We start from the raw sequence: 21,541 nt of genomic DNA, 5'->3' as shown, positions 1-21,541 counted from the left end.
TTCCAATCAGGCCTGACAAGCCACTCGATTAAAAGTCCCTGGGGACCCTAATGCCCCCTGTACCGAGGACACTGCCATATCTTTTCTTAGAACACTCTATGCTCCCAATATGGGATAGGCTCCAACAGCGCCTTAACTTGCAGGCCGAGGTGCCTTAGGCTCCCCCAGTCTTATCCAGTCTTACCTAGAATGGCTGCCAAAGGCTCAGCTCAGTGACATGTCGTCACACTCCAATTCTACAATCACCATCACCAGCGTCGTTCTGTTCCATCACATTTCAAGTCCAATGACGGAGGTACATGATGGGAGATTAATATGTGCTCTCCAGAGTATTCGCAACATCCAACCAACTACATATCCTTTTGTACACTTTCCGGACCCGCCGCAACAACTACGACTTCTTTTCTTCGCCTGCCTGGTCAGATTTCCCAAGGAACCCAAACCAACCTCCCATGGCACTCTTCATTTGTTCCTCTTGAAACCGCTTTTCTTCGGCCTCACGCTCCTCCAGCCACTGTTTTCCCTCTTCTCTGATCCGACGATCAAACTCGGCATATTGCTTTTGTCCTCGTTCTCGGATCTGGTCCCAGATCATCATTCCATCTCCCATAGCGCCCGTGTTGAGCGCATCCGGATGTTGTTGTTGGCTACTAAGCCCTAGGTATGACGCGAGGCCCCCCAAGCTCTTCTTAGACCCTGTTTTCCTCTTCTCGCGTTGTTGTGCCTCAAACTTTTCCCGCATGAGTTTCTCCCGTCGGGCAAATTCAGCAGGGATATAGGTGCCTTCGAATGACTTGAGCACCTCTCGCACATCTTCAAAGCCCATAGTTGCCAAGTATTCCAAGAAAGGGATGAATTGAACCAATGTCTGGTCTGATGGGTCACCCTTCCACTTTGGAAGAATAATGGCATTTTCTGGTTGATGCTTCACATGGTGTGGATCCGTGTCGATGATGAGCACCTTCTTGAGGTCACGGTTCAGGTATGAGAGATCCTGAGAGTGGTCAGTCATGTCATCATTTTGATAAATCATGTCTCAAACAAACCTTGATATAGCCCCCGTCTTTGTAAAGCGTGGCTTCTCGGAATAGAGGCCACCGGATCACTCCATATGGATCAAGTTTTCGCAGGATCTGCTCCGTCATTGCCATTGGCTGGCTAGTGAAGAGAGCAATCTCATAGTAAGCACTGAGGTACCGCAAGAAATAGTCCAGCCCAGGTCTTTTGGCTACCCTCCAACCTTTGTCTCTGGTCCATTCCGAATGTACCAGCATGTCCTCGAGGCTGAGCACCAGGACAAATGGGAAGCGCAAGTTCGGATCCGCGTCCTCATCAGGAAGGAGTTTGGTGGTGACAGGATCCCGGTAATAACTCATGGTAGATCCGAGTCTGGCCTTGATCCGGTTATAAAATAATCCAAAGCCCCAACCGGAAGGTACATCAGGATGCGCCTGCTCCTCCTCTTCGCTGTCCCAATTGCGGCCCAGGTAGACCGAGTAGAGGATACCACCGATTCCGAGGAAAGCATACATGTATTTGAATGTTGCATCCTTCTTGCGATCACTGCTGGAGACGTATTCGGTTCGGGGAATATCGCTGCCGCCGCGACCGGAACTCGAGGCGCCAGTCGGTTCCTCCGATGGGTCTTCGGTGATGTTCAAACCCGAGCTTGATGAAGGGGTCTGCTTCGCTCTTGCTTGTCTGAGCTCCGCATCCAATGTAGAGGGGATGCCCCGGGTGAGATCTGGTAGAGGTGTCTGCGGCTCCTGGGGCTCTTGAGGGGCTTGGTCTGGTTGAGCGGTCTCGCGCTGCTGATGAGCCTCGTTGCTGGAGTCATCGCTGTTGACCCTCCGTTGCTCGGTTGCGGGACGATTGCTCGCCTGGTTCACTGTCTTTAGAACATTCTCGATGTCCTTATCGGCATTCACTCCAAATGCTGGATCAGCCTCAGGTGGAGATTCCGACTTGGGAGGTGGTGTTATGGGGGAGAAAGGAACTTTGCGCAAAGGCTTCTTCTCCGATGAATGAGAGGTTTCGCCTTCGGATTTGGGTACCCGAAAGGGCTTGTCTGGGGGAGGTTGTTTCGAATAAGTGCGGAAAGGTGGCAGCGTCCGCAGAACTGTTGGTCGAAAGTGCTGCGGCTTCACCAGAGGAAAAGCAGCTCTTCTCAGCATGATGAAGTCAGCATGTCCTGATGGGCAAGGTGTGATCTATCCTAGCCCATTCGCTGATGCAGAGGAGAGGGAAGTGTATGCGAACTTGGAGATGTGAATCAAGGCTGTTTGTCTCTGAGATGCTGGATGATGAAATGTAAAAGTTCGGGAATTGGAGATCATGCGGTCGTACTTTCCTCTCCTCACATATTGGGTTAGCACCTTTGGCACCTTTTAGCAGAAGGCAGGAGCGGCCGGCCTGCACGAGTCGCTCTTGCCCCGGCACTGTTTTTCACTCGCAGCCGTCTTGGCGGGAAGGTGCAAAGCGGAGTAAGGCCATAGCACATGACCGCGCCTCCGCTCATAACTCTTCTGCTCCCCTCTTCTTTCTCGCCTTCTTCTCTTTTCTCTTCTCTCAAACAGAAAGTTGAATCCCCCAGAATAATTTGACTCACCGTCCACAGACACTTATGTTCGAGGAGTTGTATTAGCTGGGCATACCAATTACTGCCGTTCTCCTCAAGAGCGCAAGAGAGGCCAGCCTATGATCTACCAGTCGCCCCGTAAGAACGAGACATTCTTCCCACCACCACTACTTTCGCAATGAGTGCATGAGTCGATCCTAGACGATCCGTCTCCCACAATCCCTCTACTCCTCCCTTGATATTTGTTCTCGGGAGCGTCCATGCCACCGTCATGGCGAGACGGACTCGTCAACGCTTTCCCAGTTCCAAAGGATCGCATGAAGTTCACCAAGAAGAGCACGCAAGCAACACCCACACAGAATGTTGAGGTGGAGACCAATGATGAAATTGAGCTCTCGAGCCCCATTGTTCCGTTCCGATTCTTCGACCTTCCTGCGGAAGTGCGCAATGAGATTTATGCACTAGTTTTGTTCAGTAGCGCAGGCTACCGAAGATCAGATGGTACCAAAAAATCCCGTACCTCGATTCTCACTGTGAGCAAACGAGCGCACTTGGAGGCTTCCTACGTACTCTACTCTGCTTCCACGTTCAAGATCTTCCCAATTCAAGATTTTGTACAAGAGCCACTCGTCCAGGAATTACGACCCATATATCGCTCGATGGTGGTCAATGTCGAGATTTTGGTTGGGTCTAGCTGGACGTGTCCGCCGAAAAGCTGGCGAGTCAGCAAGCTTCTGGCCAAGCGATTGAGCAGATTGACTTCTCTACAGACACTGAAGGTGTTTGTGGAAGTTGACCCTAGTGAGCCTGATTTTGAAAAATATCGCATCTCACTGGACTTCTACACAGACTTTTGTGGGGATTTGTTCCGGGATCTCCTGGTGGCATTGCCAATGGTCAAGTTTGTTGAAATGAACGGGAATCCTGGGGTCAATACGCGTGGTCCCTTGGTCACGAGACTGGTCAAGGAGACTGAAGCAAAAGGCAAGATACTGACCTTGGGCCCCACGAAGCCAATGCTTGCACCTGGCGGTGTGCAAATTGCATTCTGGAGCTAATCCTCCTTGACGGCGTTATGTAGTCACGATAATGAATGTAATGGAATACGGTTTAATGACTCTCTTCAACTACACTCAGGTTCTTCCATCTATATCACTCAATTTTCAATTCAAGTAGCGACTCAAAATAGCCCAAAAAGTTCTACATTCTTGCCGCGACAATGAAGCTCTTCGATGATTTGGATTTTTGGATTTTGGTGAGACTACCGTCCTGCCTGATGAATTGGTTGCGCATCGAATTCGAACGCCATGCATGCATACAACAAGCTGGGAAAGAAGATTCCCATGGCTCGACCCGGCCGTGGATACAAAATTACATTGGTGAATCTCGTCTAGAATTGTTTGTTCCTCTTGTAGTGCTCCTCCTCGGCTCACAGTCCGTCGTCCACGTCCATGTCACCATTCTCGTAAGCATGGCTTCCATTGCCGTTGGTCTGTTGGGCCTTCTTCGCCACACTGGCTTCTTTGTCAATCATTTGCCTTGATACCGCCACGATATTGTCCTCGATCAATCGCTGTCCGACATCTTCAATATGCTTCTTTGGGTCAACCTTGCCGACGTATCGGGTTTTGAGTTGCTCCGGTGTCAATTCGTTCTCCTCTCTCACTCGCCGCTCGTAACCTTCTGCTAATGAAACCAGCTGCTTCAGGCCTTCTTCATTCCGCTTGCGCTCGTCGCCGAAACTGTGTGGGAGCTCTAGGCCTTCTGTCCAGACTTCTTTGTGCAGATTCATCAACATATTCTCTTCCAAGCCTGTCTTGCGGTATTGAATGCCGATGCTGTAGTAATGACGATTTAGACCGTGGATGAGAGCTTGAATGGAGGGCTTGTTCAAATGACCAAGATTGGACGTGGTCTGGCGAGGCTCTTGTCCCATCATCATCGTCTGGGGGTTGATTAACCGGAAGGCATCGATGACGACTTTTCCCTTGACGGATTGGATGGGGTCGACTACTACTGCGACGGCGCGGGGAGTGAGCTGTTCAAAAGATTGCTGAGTGTTGATATCCACCGAGGATAGCCAGCAGCCAAAACCAGGATGTGAGTGATACCAGCCCACGACAGTCTCAGGCCGACCAGTTTGACGGAGCATGTCCATCATTTTTGTTTGGAAGACGGGATCGACAGATTCGACACTGACAGATGTTCCTGACTGGGGCATAGCAAAGACATCCACGACGCGGACTGTGAAGTCGTCGACAAACTCTCCCAACATCAGGCCCATGACTTCCATGGGAACACCGGCTCGGCCATGCCGAAGCATCTTGAGCAGTGCAAGTGAGGAAATGTAGACGGTTTCTGAATTGTCAACGAGGCTGGTATCACCGCTCTGGCCTTGCATGCCCATGCCTTGGGCGGCGGCAAGCATACGATTAAGTCGGTCCATGCTGAATATTGGTGTGTGGGAGGAACCAAGAGAGAGGGAAGAAGGGGTCTGAGTATCGCCGAGTCGGTCAAGTGTAAGTGATGTTCTCTGTTATGGAGGTGGCGCTGTTTGATAATCCACTGGATCGACCGGATGGAGTAGTAAACAGGAGAGGGGACACGGCCGGTGATTGAAAGGACGGCGATGATGGGACGCGAGAGTAGGGAGGGAGGCAGGCGATGGCAAAGTTGGCCTAGAGATCAAGGGGGAGAATGGCGTTTTGTGAAGATAGATGTATGGTGTCAAGTCGTTGATATAATGAAGGCCGCTTGTAGAGAAGGTACGAGTAAGAGGCACGCACGCCTTGGGGATCTTGGTGCTGTACTTTCCAGAGGTTGACTTTTAGGTGCAGCGCAGGCAAGGCAGGCACTATGGCGAAAGCTTTCTAGGCAAGTGCAGGCTGCGTACTGCTCTCCACTCCCTGGCAGGAGCGAGTCGCGAGGGACCTTCGCGCCTTCCTGGTTGTCCCTGACTTAAGCAAATCCGCCTTTCCTAATCAGTGCTAGAGCCATTCTCTCCCCGCCAGCCAAAGTTGGAGAATCACTCTTCACTCGAGTTATTACTCTCGACCAGTAACTTCTTGTTCCTTTGACAGAAATATATCTTTCTCTGCTCGACCAACTTCGTCATTTCTTCCCTGCATTAATATCTCGACAATCCATAGAGGCCAAAGCCGATCATGCGGTGCGCAAATTGATGTTTAACACTCTCAAAGCGGCATCGTCGCAGTTTTGTCGCGGACAGTTCCACCTTGTTTCTTAGCCCAAGACTACCAACCTCAACCTCAACGGTACGTGTCCAGTCCAGTGGCGCTCCTCGCTCACGACTGTCATCCATACGACACCGACTACTCTCCTTCTCGTTACATCCACTAATGACTCATGACTTACAGCTGTTCCAAAGACAACTCTCTAAATCAAAATGACCTCCTTCGCCCCAGTGGATTCGGTCCGACTCAACGGCGATGGGTCAAAGAAACGAGTCGCATATTTCTACGATTCAGATGTCGGCAACTATGCATACGTCTCGGGTCACCCCATGAAACCTCATCGAATACGACTTGCCCATTCCTTGGTCATGAACTATGGCTTGTACAAAAAGATGGAAATTTATAGGGCAAAACCAGCTTCAAAATATGAGATGACCCAATTTCACACTGATGAGTACATCGACTTCCTTGCCAAAGTCACTCCAGACAATATGGAGTCGTACCAGAAAGAGCAGCAGAAGTACAACGTTGGAGACGACTGTCCAGTTTTCGATGGTTTATTTGAATTTTGCGGTATCAGTGCTGGAGGATCCATGGAGGGCGCAGCACGCTTGAACAGACAAAAGGCTGATATTGCGATTAATTGGGCTGGTGGTCTGCATCACGCGAAAAAGAGCGAGGCTTCGGGTTTCTGTTATGTCAACGACATTGTTTTGGGCATCATTGAGCTTCTCCGTTTCCACAAGAGAGTCCTCTACATCGACATTGATGTCCACCACGGTGATGGCGTCGAAGAGGCTTTCTATACCACCGATCGCGTCATGACCGTCTCGTTCCACAAGTACGGAGAATACTTCCCTGGTACCGGCGAACTTAGGGATATCGGAGTTGGCTTGGGCAAACACTATGCGGTCAACTTCCCTCTCCGAGACGGAATTGACGATTCATCCTACAAAGGCATCTTCGAACCCGTCATTCGAGCCACTATGGAATACTATCAACCCGAGGCGGTCGTCCTCCAGTGTGGCGGTGACTCGCTATCAGGTGACCGGCTAGGCTGCTTCAATCTCAGTATGAAAGGCCACGCCAACTGTGTCGAGTTTGTCAAATCTTTCCACCTTCCTACTCTTATTTTGGGAGGGGGTGGCTATACCATGAGAAATGTGGCAAGAACATGGGCCTTCGAAACCGGTTGTCTTGTCGGTGAGAACATGCCGCCAAATCTTCCTTTCAATGACTACTACGAGGTGAGCGGTTTTCACATCTGCTATCATGACACGTCTGACCATACATAGTACTACGCTCCTGATTATGAACTCGATGTCCGTCCATCTAACATGGACAATGCCAACTCGAGGGAATACCTGGAGAAAATTTTGTCTCAAGTCCTCGAAAACATGAAGCAAACAGCCCACGCACCATCAGTCCAGATGACAGACATTCCCCGGGACTCGTTGGGCTTGAACGATGACGACGAAGCTGCTCTCGATGATCTCGATGAGGACGAAAACCCCGACAAGCGGACAACACAGCGTCGACGCGACAAATACGTCCAGAAAAATGGAGAATTGTCAGACAGTGAGGATGAAGATCCAGAAGAACTTCAAGCCTCTCGACGGCGACGAGCCCAAGTCAACTATCGTAATATTATGGATGTTGGGCAAAACGACTCCGGAGTTGAGACTGGAAGTGCCATGGGAACTCCAATGCAAGGTTCAAGCCTTCCCGACGACGCCGATGAGATGAATATCGACTCTGTGGGCAACACCAATCAACCACCCAGCCCCGCCAACGAACCCGTCGTGGCATCAGTCGCTCCCTCCGAACCTCCTACCGCAGCCCCCGCAGCACCCGCAGCACCAGCCACAGATGAGGACGTCGAGATGCAAGACGCCGACGTCAATGGAACTGCCCCCGCGCCCGAAGCTCCCCCAGCGGAAGAAGAGTCGACTATTACAGTACAACAACAACGGACGCCTCCTGATTCCCCGGCACCCCCAGCGGAGTCAATCGTGGAAAGTGAAGCCGGACCAGCGACAACTACCTCCGTCACTGCGGCACCAGCTGCGGAAAGCGCGCCATCTCCAGCCGCAGAACCCACGACAGAAGCTGCTCCTGCTAAAACACCATCGGTGGAACCCACTGCCGACACCAAGACACCAGAGGCTGCGGAGACCACCGAGACCACCGAGGCCGCTGAAGCCGCCGAGACCACCGAAACAGCCGTCAAAGCTGAGCCCGGGACCAAGGAAGCCGAGCCAGAGGACGATCTAGCGAAAGCACAAGCAGCGGAAGAAGGGTTGATTGAGCGAGAAACAGCGAATGCTGAAGGCGAAGCGCGAACGGAGCAGGCTGCCAAGGCCGAAGAAGATGAGCCTAAGGTGGACGAAGTGAGCACTGCCAAAGACTAGGTGGCCAGATGCAAGCGGCTCAAGACCTTGACTTTTGTTTTTGTGGTCACAATGGTAGTCTGGTACGTTGGCGTTTTCCCTGAGGCGTGGTGCAGCTGGAGGCTTGGGGTGTTTTGAGACGCAGGTTATGAGTACAAGACTGGTTGTATATGATATTTTGAGGTACAAGGGAGGATTCAGTGATCTACAAGCAGACCTGGTTGCCAGGCTGCGAGACGTGATTCTTTGCAGGCGATATTGCCCAAGAAGACATGGAATGAAAGATCTGAGGAGTACTTGGCGAGTTCAATCCTTGAAAACTAGATGTTGATTCTTGGTATCCGTTGCGTCCTCGAAGCGGGTTCACTCAATCATATCTTTAGACAGATAAAATCTCTCCATGATCAAACGCTCGAGGTCCAACTCTGGACAGTTGTGCACACTTGAGCAATTTCCTGCAGAGCGAATGGATCGGCTACGTAGAAAGCCGTAGAAACCCTCGTCCATCACTCCTCCGCAACTCTGATCACGACCTTGCCTGCATTCCTCCTCCCACGACTCTCTACCAACTCCATCGCCTCACGACCTTGTTCCAACTCAAAGACCTTGTCTGTATGCATCTGTAGTCGATCCTGAGCAATAAGCTTGCCCAAAATATCTAAATCCGATCCAGACGGGCGAACAATGAAGAACTTTGTTGGAATATCCGGGACGTGCGGGGTTTGAGGTGCCGATGCGGCTTTAACCATATCCTCGACAGGAGCAACGATCGTGACGACCCTACCTTTTTCACGAATGACTGGCTTCGGGTGAGACAAAATGGGAAGCAGAAGTGTGGCGCCTGTACAATCAAGCACTAAATCCACAGGCTCGAGGGAGAGTTTGGTGAAGATGTCAGGGATGGATGTAAAATCCGGAGATGGGTATTGGATGACATTTTCTGCATGAAGAGTTTCAGATACGAATGACAGCATGGGTGAGCTGCACACTGCCGTGACGTGGAAGCCTGCAGAATGTGCGAGTGATAGAGCTGGGACGCCGACTGAGCCTGCGGCGCCTAGGACGAGGATACGGTAGGATTTGTCCGACGAGGGAGAGTGCGATGGAGATGGCGTAACGTTGAGGGATGATCGTGGGAGGCCTCCGTGGATGAACATGGCTTGATAGGCTGTCAGGCCTGAGAGTGGGACGGTGGCTAGAAGTTCGTCCCATCGTGACACAAGGACAGTAGATGTTGAGGGTCGGTCGGGGATGAGGCTCAGTTCGCTCTCATGCGCCACGGTCAACGTCGCTGCCGCTCCGTCGCGGTCAAAGTCGATGAGTGCCCAGACTTTGTCTCCTACATTGAATTTGGGTGATTGGCTAGTAGACGGAGATGGGTACACCTTCTGGATGATGCCAACGACGTCGTGACCCGGTATGGCAGAGCCATACGGGTGAAAGCGGGAGGGTTCAAGAGTCTCAGGCCACGTTAATTCCCCGCGTGTGAGTGCGGTTGTCAAAACGCGAATAAGGTAAGCTGGTGTCGATTGGGAGGGCGGGTCTGATTCTGAGCCTGTGGATCGGGGTTGAGGCTCTGGAGGCTCTGGAAAGTTGGCAGAAGAAAACACCAAAACTGATGGCGGAGGTTTCTTGTGTGGATAGGTGAAAGCGGGTGTTTCCTGTAGTGGCACACCAGGAAGATGAAGCGCTTGCATGATTTGACGTATTTCTTATCCTTCTGCTCGTATGGATCCTGATATTGGGACCATATCACCACCAGAACACAGCGATCTGCTCCTGTTTTCCACTGTTTTCCAGATACATCTCTAGGAGTTTTATTGAGCATTCAAACCACCGAATCAGAACGAGATCAAACCCCGAGTATCCTAGTCGTGTACTCATTTCACCGTGTGTTAGTCAGCAGTAGAGGAGTGCGAGGTTAGTCCAAGACGTCGTATTGGTGGCCCGAGGGCCCCCGGATATTCATCTCCAGCCCCAGCAAGCCTACCTATCCGATTGGGTTTTGTTTGACACAAAGCATATCCGTAAATTGATTCGAGGAATTGCAGCTGAATAGGTGGAATGTGAAGAAGATAGAGAAGGTTGCTTTTTCGTTCAGTCGCAAAACATATCAGTAATAACGTAAAACCAGTTGACGACCAAAAGGTCTTATCGTTCTGGACTGGACTACCATCTGCAATGACAGTGGCCAATGCGTCGTACCATCGTGGTCGCTTATCGCAAAATGAGAACAGAAGCAAAGCAAAAGCCATTTATCAGTCAATCTATGAACACGGAGGCAAATCAAGGCGAGCTTTGAGTTGTGGGGCGAGTCAGTAGCGTGTGCACTTAGGGAGGCCGCGCCGGTAATTCGGGCTGCAACTCGTGCCTGCGAATCGTCTGTCGGCGTGCCCACGAGGGTTGCTTGGACGCCTAGGAAGCATATTGAGAAATGAATTAACCCTCCGACCATACAGGCTCAGCCAACTGGCAAGATACGGGGTGCCTTGGTGACCAGCCCGTGCAAATACCCTCTGTGCCTCTCATACCTCTCGTGCTCTGCCAATCTGCAATAATTTCCCTTTACTGGGGGGCATGCAGGTCCACATGAACTCCGTACTCCGAACAGCAGGCGCCCCCTCGCCCCCCTCCCTTGTAGCCCGTAGCCAGTAAGCTGTAGGCAAGGCTGTACTCGGGAGGCGAGCAACACGCCACAGGCATGTCGCCATCCTCTAATATTGCTTCTGCCTCACCTGCTGAAAGATTCGAGTACCTCCTCTCCTACTAAAACTCTCGCCGTTGTCTCTTTCTTCTCGCTTCTGGCCGTCGCCAGCTTGCTCTTGCTGCTTGTACACCTTTGACGTTCTCATCTCTTTTCACGTTTACTTCCATTCGATAATCCCTCCAAGTTCACTCGCCACAAACGCCTCCGATCTCTTTTTCCTCCCCAGTGACGCAGCCATGAAACTCTCCATACATCACCTCCTTGAGTGATCGGCAGATCCATCCTGACTGGCTCCCTTTCGTTCTCACGTCACGCATTCACGCATCCCCGTCCTCACTCGGCCTGCTGCGCCTCCAGGCCTTTGGGCCTCGACACCTTTACGCCTCCCATCCCAGACGCGACCTTTTTTCTCCAGGGTGCGGTCTCCCTCTTGACAAGAAACCTCACACTTTTCCTTGTCTTGGAGGATCGAATTCCAACAACATTATGCCATTCTCCGACCTGTTCTCCGTCCCCTTCGCCGAATACTTTACAAGTCCAGTGTCATATGCAAGTCGACAAGTCCACGCCACATTGGCCCACCGAGACCAGTACTCCTTTGTCAGTCATGCCTCCAACGAAATAGCGATAAATCGTGCCCATACGGGCCACCCCGATTTCGGCCACCTCATCCTCCTGGTCTTTGAAGCAGTCCTTGAAGTCGTATGTGTCAGTCTTCCAGGCTACATTGTTGCCAGACAGGGTTCCTTCGATGCAGAGTCACAAAAGTTTCTCGCCAACCTCAATGTCATTCTGTTCACGCCATGCCTTATCTTTACCAAGCTGGCTTCTCAGTTAACTGCGGAGAAACTTGCCGAACTCGCCATCATTCCAGTCATCTTTGTCGTTCAGACAATCGTCTCCTATCTCTCCGCCTGGCTCATGTCCAAATTCATGGGCTTCAGGAAACGACAAACAAACTTTGTCATTGCTATGGGTGTCTTTGGCAACTCCAACTCCCTCCCCATTTCGCTGGTTCTCTCATTGTCGAAAACCTTGAAAGGTCTTCACTGGCAGAAGGTTATTGGGGACAATGACGACGAGGTGGCAGCTCGTGGTATTCTATACCTCCTTGTATTCCAGCAGCTCGGTATGTCTTGACCATTCCCTTTTACACCTCGTTTTCATAGCCATTCCCTAATCTTATCTCTCCTCTAGGTCAACTTCTCCGATGGAGTTGGGGATACAACGTCCTTCTTGCACCACCCGAGACCTACACAATAGAAGAAGGTGGCACCAAGCAGCCAGATGCTGTGGAGCGGGGTCGGGGGAGCTTTCGCGATAGTGTCGACTCGGACAATGAGCAACGGAGGCTTTTGAGCCCGAGCTACGATGCACAGTACAGCAGTGACGATTTCGAGGAAGATGCTGAGACGAGGGTTGGCACAGAGTCCCCGACTATGTCCAAGTCAGATGGCTTCAAGACACCTCGTACACCAAATGATACTTCGGCGGGAACATCCAGGAATTCGTCCAGTCGAGACCTGACTACCACGGGTGCTCCAGATTTGATGGCCACTCCCACCAATGGAATGATTGCTCCACATGGCTCCATTGATATCCCTACGTGGCTTAAGCATCCTGATAATAGGAAATATGACGAGGAATGCGGTGGCATCAAGGGCTATTTGAACAAGGGAAAGAACGAGGTCAGATTTGCCTCGCTCAAGGTCGGCCACTCGGTCAAATCGTCGGTACAGTCGCTTTTTGCTTCGTTACCTCGAGGATTGCAAAAGGTCCTGTCGGCAATCTCGGCCAGAACCAAGAGATTTCTTGCCGGCTTGGCCGAGTTCATGAATCCTCCGCTATGGGCCATGCTGGTTGCCATTCTGGTCGCAAGCGTCCCTAAACTGCAGCATCTTTTCTTCCACCAGGGAACCTTTCTCCGGAACTCAGTGACCCGAGCTGTCGAACAGAGTGGTGGTGTCGCTGTGCCACTCATTTTGGTCGTCCTCGGGGGCAATCTTGCTCGAAATACCATCCCACGAGATCCTGCAGCGGCGACGACGGACCCGAAAGAAGAGAAGAAACTCTTGATTGCATCCTTGGTATCGCGCATGGTACTTCCGACTATTATCATGGCGCCTTTCCTTGCTCTCCTGGCCAAATACCTCTCCATCTCGATCCTCGAGGACAAGATCTTTATCATTGTTTGTTTCTTGCTCTCGGGTGCACCATCAGCTCTGCAACTGACTCAGATCTCAGCCCAGAACAATGTGTTCCCAGGCTTGATGAGTCAAATTCTATTCCAAAGCTACGTGATATGGATCTTGCCATCGACCTTGGTTTTGGTCATGTTGGCGCTGGAAACGGTGGAGTGGACCAAGCAGTAAAGGAGTCAAGCATCTCGAGCTGAGCCCCGACCGACAGTTTCACTGGTGGGAACCCCGTCTGGAAAGATTGATATGGTCATTGGTCGCGAGGAGGTAGTGACACTGACGAGCACCCCAACTTGAACGTTGCGGCGTCATCTCGCGCAGGTTGCATGGGAGTGAATTGATCCTAAACGAGGAGAAATTGTTGGAATGATAGATAGCCAGCAAAGGCGTTGTGGGAGTTCCGTGCTTTGACACGATGAAACAAAAACTTGGCTTGGGTCACTGTTGGTACATTGTACAGATACCTTATTGTTATGTCAAATCCCAGTGTGGTGTTATATTGCTACGTTTCTCGTTCCCTGCCAGGACGCAGAATACATATGATTGATGTGGTCAAAGTGCGACTTGTCCGAGGACAACAGCCGATGCTCCGTTATGTCCCTGACAGCCGCAAAGAACCAACTCTGATGAGCCCCCAACCAAGAGCATGGTCACATGTGGCACTTGCTCGGTCCTTACACCTGTCCACGAACGTAGCCATGTGTTGAACTCGCAGACGATGCGTTCTTGCTGGCTGCTTGTACCCACTCATGATGTGGAGTTGAAGCTGCCATGACGAAAGGTGCCTGGGCCTCTTACGTCGCCATGCATGATTCATGAAGTGGGCAGAAGTGGCAGTGTGGTACTGTGAGTGGGCATGGAGTGGCTCTGACAGGCGACGGTTGGTTCTCTGTGTGGTTGTTATGACGTTGCAGGGCCCAGGTTCTTCATCGCTAGTGAGCCTCTAGGGCTTGAAAGTCGATTGTGGGGAGGATTATTGGGGGAATCAGCACCTGGACTGAAGTGCCCATCGGCTCTAAGGAGAGCCTAATGAGTGCTTGTCTGGCAAGTCGTTGGCTTCTAAAGCAGCTAACTATGGTAGTTCACAGAGACCTATATCAATCAAGTTAGCATTATGCCATTTGTCCTAATAATAACTATGAGAATGCACAGTAGTCATGATTCCCACCAGTTACAGCGTCTTCGGCGAAAAACATACGCAAATACTCTCCACATAGTACAATGAGCCATCTCAATGCATCTTTGAACCAGACTTTTTCTACTCCGTACTCTTTTTCCAAAAATAATCTACTTCCAATTTCTACCGACACGAGAGAGGGGCTAAGTGGGAGACAGTAAATTGTACGAGGATGATCCTATCTATGTCGATCAACTCAACATGTCATGTTCCAGGTTGGCGGTTTGGATGAGGTTGGGAGGGCCGCATGGTGGCTTGATACATGTGACTTTCCGCAAACCAGTCGTTGATGATGCCTCAAGCATGGTCACTGTAGATGTATTTGTTTCCCAGTTCTTACAACTTCTCCGATTGCAGGGTGTAGGATTCAAGGACGTCGACCTCGTGAGTCAGGAATTAAGACGACCTGCAGCTGCCCAGAGTCGGAGCTTACGTACCTGCTTTGACCATATTTAGTCAGGAACCTGTTGAGGAAGGCAGGTACCGAAAAAAAGAGGACACGAGGAAGGAAGGGCTTTGTCCCACAATGTGCGAGTAGTGATCCTCTTTGCGACTAAGATACTCTCGACCTACTCTTAGCTTACTGCACACTCACACGCAAACACACACGCAACACAGGATCTTCAGGTGACAGCAGTAGCAGGTTTAGCAGTAGCCACGTAGGACATTTTAGCGTACATGTAGACACTGTGACTAGTAAGTCGTAAACAAGGTATCAAGACCTGGAGTTCCTTGACACAATGACACGGAGGCGCTTGAGGATACGTGGATGCTTTTCTAGCAGCTAACGTGCATTGCGTGCTAACTTATAGTCACTCCCAGGCAATCGAATCATCGATCCCACCAGCCAAAGGCCCAGGGCCGTGCCATGGACACGGGGGGATCGACATGAAAACTCTCCTCTTCTGGCATATTCCATCTTGCGCAAATCGCCTTTCCACGAATCGTCGTTTCGGCCCTGCATGCCACTGCCACTGCCACCATCTCTGTCATTGACGCCCCTCACAGGCTCACACCAAAGATCATTGTCGACTCATAGACTATGTTCTCTTCAATACCTGAGCTTCGCAGATAACCACATCAAACCTGCAGAGTCATCGCCCAGTTCGCCCAGTTCAGCCAGACCAAGTCACAAATCCTGCCTGCGCACTCGGCCTTATTCCAAACCTCGCCTTCCACAATCTCTTCCCTCTTTCGGGCCCGTAGGTTCCGGGTCGAATCTCCATCCAACTGAACATCACTGCCTCTCCCAGTACCACTGCTTGCTCAGCAACCGCCGTAGTCTCCAGCTCACTCCATCGCATGGGACCACTCCTACTACTACCACCTCTTTCTTTCATCTTCCCTGACCTCTACTTGTCCCTATTACACTCCAGACCTACCACACCACACCGCCCCGGGACAGCTCCGTTCCATTCGAACTAAGGGCATCTCACCTGATTGCATGTCGAATTGTTGAACAACCACCAGCTTCCAGCGCTTCTGCGCACCCACCGTTCACATCCTCCTTCAACATGACCGAATCACAACAACCCCTCTCTCCCAACATCCCCAGAAGCCCAGAAGACATCGCTCATGCAAACCCCGCCCACACCTCGCCGCCTCCAATCCTCAACTCTCCCCCTCGTCTTCCATCCTTGACTTCTCAGCGACCTGCCATGTCATCAGCGATCAGCCCATCTTCTGCTCCGCTGGGCCCTACCAATGCCGCTCGACGTCCAGGCCCTCCCCCCAGTCGAGCCAGTGGCTTGAATTCCGATATCCAGGCTAAGATGAAGGCATTCTCGCTGTCCAGACAAGGCGCTCCCTCCACACAAGCTGGACGTCCGGGTGTTCCGGGTCAGCCAACCCCCCCTGCCGGCGGATTCCCAGCTGGTTCTCTTGCTGGACCTTCCCCTACCTCTCCCAATATTCCTTCATCGAATCTGCGAATGTCTCCTCAGCAGAATGCGCCCAATTTCGCCCCAGGGCGTGTACCCAGCAGCCCACAACCCATGAACCCACGGTTACCCACTGGTGGCCTGGCGGCCAAGCGGGGTATGAAAGGGGCACTCAAACTTTCAGACGCTCAGAAGCCCGCTCCTACCGGTCAGCAACCCGTCAACCAAGATACTGGCTCACAATTCAGCAAGTTCTCGAGCATTATCGATACCCAAAAGGGTACCTTGAACTTCCAGAACAAGGCCGTCATCCATGGCAGCGGCATCGACTTTGCTGGGGGCAGTACATTCTCAATATCGCTAGACGAAGTTGACACCATTGCCGAGCTCGGCAAAGGCAACTATGGCACTGTGTTCCAAGTCCGCCATGCCCGTCCGAAGATGCGTCGACCTGGTCAAGGTCTTCGAGGAAACATGCTCCGTCAGGCATCAACCTCGAGCGCCCAGAGTGATGACAGCGAGCCTCCAACGCCGACCCCAGGGACTAGTGGTCTCGTCATGGCCATGAAAGAAATTCGCCTCGAGCTTGACGATACCAAGTTTGCCCAGATCATCATGGAACTCGACATCTTACATCGTTGTATCTCGCCTTTCATCATCGACTTCTACGGTGCCTTCTTCCAAGAGGGATCGGTCTATATATGTATCGAGTACATGGATGGTGGATCGATCGACAAACTCTACGGTGACGGCGTTCCCGAAGGCGTCCTCAAGAAGATTACTCTGTCGACCGTCATGGGTCTCAAAAGCTTGAAGGATGACCACAATATCATCCATCGAGATGTCAAACCCACCAATATCTTGGTGAATACTCGTGGCCAAGTCAAAATTTGCGATTTTGGTGTTAGCGGGAATCTTGTTGCCTCAATCGCCAAAACCAACATTGGTTGCCAGAGCTACATGGCTCCGGAGCGGATTTCAGGTGGTGGCATGGCTCAGGCTGGTGCTGGAGGTGGTTCTTACAGCGTCCAGTCTGACATTTGGTCACTGGGTCTCACCATCATTGAATGCGCACTCGGCAGATACCCGTACCCTCCAGAAACGTACGACAATATTTTCAGCCAACTGAGCGTGAGTTTTCACTTGATCCCTTCTCCCAGCACCACCACAACTAACACTGACGCTAGGCTATCGTTGATGGTTCCCCGCCTGACCTACCCGCCGACCGCTTTTCCGAGGCCGCGATCGACTTCGTACGGGGTTGTCTGAATAAAATCCCTCGACTCCGCCCAACCTATGCCATGCTTCTCCGACATGCTTGGCTGGCACCCCTGATGAAGCCTCCCACCATCTCCGAAGACGAAGAGGCCGAAGCTGCTGCCGAAGCAGGGCTCGATCCAACTCTATCCAGTACGGGAGCTCCTTCCACGGCAGACAAAGAAGTGGCCGATTGGGTCAAAAACGCAATCGAGAGAAAGAAGGCCGGCAAGATGGCAGTCAGCAAGAAGCCTGCATTGCACGAGGCGCCGCTGGATGCCGTTCCTGGTAGTCCTCTATTGACGGACGGAGATGTGCCTACGCCGGCTAAAGGCAACGACGTGACAGATTTGAAGCCCAATCCTGGTGTGACGGTGGATTCGCCAGACCTGAAAGCAGCACGAGTACACAGTCTAGACTTTGCGCCCACACAATAGACTGTGGGATGACGATCAGATGGGATTATGTTGGATGGGATCACGACATATCACGAGCAAAGCTAACTTGAAGCACCTGAAGAAAAGGTCATGATGATGAGAAACAAGTGTCATCTTTGGTAGACAGAAACAAACTTAAAGAGCACGATGATCGATGTATTGATAACTCAAGATCCAAGTCTTTCTCCTGTATATTGTATATTGTGGTTCATGACTCGTTGTGATATGATAAAGTGAGCAGGAACACTTGTGGTAGTTGTAACTTGTTCCCCTACACGCCGTGTCAATGCGCGACGTTTGAAGACCGCGAAGTAAAAAATGCCTCTGCTTGTTATGATGTCAGACTCTGACGCTCAGCCAAGATCTGATTGATCCATCTCCGACGTCCGGCCTGTCCATGAACTCACGGTCGACAACATCAATTCAAGCATACCACTCAAGTACACGTATAGAGTGTGTGCTGACGAATCTCCAACCTTGCATTCATTCTCTCCAATGTATGGTCGCGTTAGAAATCTTCCTGACAGCCACCGGTCACAATGCCTGCTTTGATTCGGAGGTTGTTGGTCTGGGCTGCTGCCGATGGACTTGTTCTGCAAGCTCATGGTCAAAATAATGAACAGCACAGGTCGATCCAGATTGATTACAAAAGCCGCCAAATCAAAGAGGCTCCAGGTCTTGAATACGAGTGGAAGAAAAACACACCCTTGGAGTCGCATGGTGTAATAGGTAAGGGCGCAATCCGACCACCATGTGTTATTAATTAGCTACTAACGTACCCAGGTCTACTGTCCCTGGCCTCGTCACATTTCTTAATCGCCATTACGCAACGAGAGCAGGTGGCACAAGTCTTTGGAAAACCCATCTATGTCGTGACTGACGTTGCAATCGTACCCATCACGTCCCAGGCCGACGCCCGCCGAGCTATCATCGCCGCTCGGACTTCTCGTGGCTCTAACAACTCAAGCAATGCTTCGAGCTCCGACCTGAGCGATGCTGATGATCACAGCGATAATGAAAATTCCGACGACGGTGAAGCTGCTCGACAGGAGAGCTACGATGAGCCTGAAACTCCGCACGACTCCAGACCCTCCCAACCCAGAAACCCGAGCTCGACCAGCATCGCCAAAGACGTCATTGCAAATCGAGGGCAGTATGGTAGATTTGCATCCCAGTGGTTTTCGAGACCGGGCTGGGGTGCTGGACGGAATGTTAATAATGCTCTGCCCGCCAAATCGAACCCGGAACCACAAACAGCGGCAGCATCCTCGTCCGGAGATACATCTTCAGAAAAGTCTCAGGCAGAGGAGGGTGTCAATGCGGGCAAACCGGCGGAAGTTGCGGCCAAAGACACCAAGCCTTTGCAGACCGATCAGGTCTCGCAGGAGAACTCCATCGCCGATGCTATCCCAAAGATTCTTCGCACCACCAAGATGATTCTGACATCGGGGAGTTTCTTCTTTTCCTACGACTTTGACCTTACTAGGAGACTAGAGTCTCTTGGTGAATCTGCCAGACCCCCGTCGAGAGAGTCGGTGGACCCGCTTTATTTCTGGAACCGGAAACTGGGAATGCCCTTCTTTGACTCGAGGCACGATGCGTTCGTTATGCCAATATTACAAGGGTTTGTGGGCCAGAGGTCGTTCGTGGTGAAGAAGACAGCGCCTCAAGAATCCCAGGCAGCCAGCGTGGTGGCCGCAGAGGAGACGGAACCATCTAGTGGAGTAGAGGAGGTGCTCAACAAGGCTAAACAAGAGATTGCTAATCTTGGAGGCGACACACAAGCATATTTGCTCACACTTATCTCAAGACGATCTGTCAAAAGATCAGGGCTGAGATACCTGCGACGAGGTATCGACGATCAAGGTAATTGCGCCAACGGTGTGGAGACGGAGCAGATTCTGTCTGCACCGGACTGGTCGCCTTCGAGATCCATTCGATCTTTCGTCCAGGTACGAGGTTCCATCCCACTTTATTTTTCTCAGTCGCCTTATTCATTGAAACCGGTGCCTGCTCTACACCACTCGACGCCAGTAAACGAAGCCGCGACGAAGAAGCACTTTGCCGACCTTAAACGCCGGTACGGTGCTGTGCAGATTGCCGCCCTGGTAGACAAGCATGGCACGGAAAGAATCATTGGCGAGGCATACGAGAAAACCATCAAGTCCATGTCCGAAGATCGACAGTTGGAGAATGTCGAATTTGAGTGGTTTGATTTCCACGCCGAGTGTCGAGGGATGAAATTTGAGAACGTGTCCAAGTTGGTCAACACTCTCGAGGAGCATGTCAAGACCCATGGTGAGACGCTCATCACCGACTCCGGCACAGAAACCAAGCAGACGGGAATCATCCGTACCAATTGCATGGACTGCCTGGATAGAACCAATGTGGCACAAAGCGCCTTCGGACAATATACCTTACAACGCGATCTAGACAGTGAAGGCTTCACCATCGATCTTCTCCATGATGAGACCACCACGTGGTTCAACACTCTTTGGGCAGACAACGGAGATGCGATTTCCCGACAGTATGCTTCGACGGCGGCCCTGAAAGGCGATTTTACTAGGACTCGACGGCGAAATTATCGTGGTGCCCTGAACGACTTCAGCTTGACCTTGACCCGATACTACAATAACATGGTCAATGATTATTTCTCACAGGCTGTGATTGATGTTCTACTGGGCAACTTGTCATGGAAGGTGTTTGAAGACTTTGAAAGTACCATGATGAGTGCCGATCCAGGCATCTCCATCGAGAAGATCCGCGAAGGGGCGATTGAGAACTGTGTCAAGCAAGTCATCCAGGAGGACAGTGAAGATTTGATCCATGGATGGACCATGTTAACCCCAGCTCACGAGAATACATTACGGACGCTCCCGTTCGAAGAGGCTGTCGTGTTACTGACTGATGCAGCACTCTACTGCTGCAAGTTTGACTGGACGACAGAAAAATTGGCATCATTTGAAAAAGCGGATCTCAGATCGATATCCAAAATTCGATACGGCACATACATCACATCCACTTTCTCCGAGCGGGAGATGAAGGAGGATTTAAATGCAGGCGTGGTTATTGTTTACAAACCAGGCAAAGAAAGCATGATTCGCACCAACACTAGATCTCTACAGAACTATGTGGCGCCGTCATTGGAGGGCACAGAGAACAGGCTCGATGGAGGTACGGGGATACTTTCATGGCTGAGTCCCAACTCACCACCATCATCACGGACTCTTGCATTGAAGGTCATTGCAGCAAGCACCAACGAGTCGGAAGAGACAGGTTCGAGCAGGTCTGAGAAGCCTATCAGTCTGGCGCAGAATATCGCAGATGAAATCCGGAGAGCCATCGTGGACCCATCGTCACGAGAGGCTCGAGAGGGTGCGGAGAAGAATGATGGGCTGGTAGAGAACAACGCAATTATTTCACTAGCGGAAGCAAGAAAGAGGACGGGATATTTTGAACAGTTGGGCCATTCAATTCGGAGACTGGTCTGGGCATGAAGGATGTCAGATGCACCCATGAAGCCTTGGACTTGGATGATAGATACCTAAATACTTGACCGTATCAGTTCTGACACGATGATGATGATCATAAAGAGGTATGAAGGATGAACAGAGAAATAAATGAATGAGGAGGAGGAATTCAAGGCGGGACAGTTTTGGGAGTTGTATAGGGAAGGAGGTGCAGCCAGTTCATGACCACCTTCCTTGTAAGTGTGGATGGATG

At 51.3% G+C, this 21,541-nt stretch overlaps 8 protein-coding genes across 8 annotated transcripts; 5 read left to right on the top strand and 3 right to left on the bottom strand.

Moving 5' to 3' along the window:
• Nucleotides 1-23: 23 nt before the first annotated feature.
• On the bottom strand, nucleotides 24-2,331 carry PV10_04860 (uncharacterized protein). Its single transcript, XM_016369451.1, has 2 exons — nucleotides 1,047-2,331; nucleotides 24-994 (listed from the first exon to the last, which is right to left on the bottom strand). Exons 1-2 carry the CDS (start codon nucleotides 2,172-2,174, stop codon nucleotides 392-394), a joined length of 1,731 nt encoding a protein of 576 aa, XP_016225239.1. The 5' UTR covers nucleotides 2,175-2,331; the 3' UTR covers nucleotides 24-391.
• Nucleotides 2,332-2,579: 248 nt separating this feature from the next.
• PV10_04859 (uncharacterized protein) lies at nucleotides 2,580-3,766 on the top strand. The gene has a single exon (XM_016369450.1). The coding sequence runs from the start codon at nucleotides 2,839-2,841 to the stop codon at nucleotides 3,634-3,636; it is 798 nt and encodes a 265-aa protein (XP_016225238.1). The 5' UTR covers nucleotides 2,580-2,838; the 3' UTR covers nucleotides 3,637-3,766.
• A 25-nt stretch (nucleotides 3,767-3,791) lies between these two features.
• PV10_04858 (26S proteasome regulatory subunit rpn11) lies at nucleotides 3,792-5,398 on the bottom strand. Its single transcript, XM_016369449.1, has one exon. It carries the CDS (start codon nucleotides 5,022-5,024, stop codon nucleotides 4,008-4,010), a length of 1,017 nt encoding a protein of 338 aa, XP_016225237.1. The 5' UTR covers nucleotides 5,025-5,398; the 3' UTR covers nucleotides 3,792-4,007.
• A 232-nt stretch (nucleotides 5,399-5,630) lies between these two features.
• Nucleotides 5,631-8,561, top strand: PV10_04857 (uncharacterized protein). The gene is made up of 3 exons (XM_016369448.1): nucleotides 5,631-5,853; nucleotides 5,956-7,019; nucleotides 7,068-8,561. Exons 2-3 carry the CDS (start codon nucleotides 5,985-5,987, stop codon nucleotides 8,181-8,183), a joined length of 2,151 nt encoding a protein of 716 aa, XP_016225236.1. The 5' UTR covers nucleotides 5,631-5,853; nucleotides 5,956-5,984; the 3' UTR covers nucleotides 8,184-8,561.
• On the bottom strand, nucleotides 8,562-9,859 carry PV10_04856 (uncharacterized protein; the record flags this gene model as incomplete). The annotated part of the gene is made up of 1 exon (XM_016369447.1): nucleotides 8,562-9,859. One exon carries the CDS (start codon nucleotides 9,857-9,859, stop codon nucleotides 8,669-8,671), a length of 1,191 nt encoding a protein of 396 aa, XP_016225235.1. The 3' UTR covers nucleotides 8,562-8,668.
• Nucleotides 9,860-10,923: 1,064 nt separating this feature from the next.
• On the top strand, nucleotides 10,924-13,636 carry PV10_04855 (uncharacterized protein). Its single transcript, XM_016369446.1, has 2 exons — nucleotides 10,924-11,998; nucleotides 12,067-13,636. The coding sequence occupies exons 1-2, from the start codon at nucleotides 11,356-11,358 to the stop codon at nucleotides 13,239-13,241; spliced, it is 1,818 nt and encodes a 605-aa protein (XP_016225234.1). The 5' UTR covers nucleotides 10,924-11,355; the 3' UTR covers nucleotides 13,242-13,636.
• A 1,522-nt stretch (nucleotides 13,637-15,158) lies between these two features.
• On the top strand, nucleotides 15,159-17,996 carry PV10_04854 (uncharacterized protein). The gene is made up of 2 exons (XM_016369445.1): nucleotides 15,159-17,255; nucleotides 17,312-17,996. The coding sequence occupies exons 1-2, from the start codon at nucleotides 15,759-15,761 to the stop codon at nucleotides 17,816-17,818; spliced, it is 2,004 nt and encodes a 667-aa protein (XP_016225233.1). The 5' UTR covers nucleotides 15,159-15,758; the 3' UTR covers nucleotides 17,819-17,996.
• Nucleotides 17,997-18,234: 238 nt separating this feature from the next.
• On the top strand, nucleotides 18,235-21,464 carry PV10_04853 (uncharacterized protein). Its single transcript, XM_016369444.1, has 2 exons — nucleotides 18,235-18,547; nucleotides 18,602-21,464. The coding sequence occupies exons 1-2, from the start codon at nucleotides 18,358-18,360 to the stop codon at nucleotides 21,313-21,315; spliced, it is 2,904 nt and encodes a 967-aa protein (XP_016225232.1). The 5' UTR covers nucleotides 18,235-18,357; the 3' UTR covers nucleotides 21,316-21,464.
• The last annotated feature ends 77 nt before the right edge of the window (nucleotides 21,465-21,541 follow it).

The sequence above is a fragment of the Exophiala mesophila genome (genome assembly GCF_000836275.1).
Source record: "Exophiala mesophila strain CBS 40295 unplaced genomic scaffold supercont1.3, whole genome shotgun sequence".
NCBI lineage: Eukaryota > Fungi > Ascomycota > Eurotiomycetes > Chaetothyriales > Herpotrichiellaceae > Exophiala > Exophiala mesophila.
The sequence above is the reverse complement of the archived record's forward strand: the minus strand, read 5'-3'. Positions and strand labels throughout refer to the sequence as shown.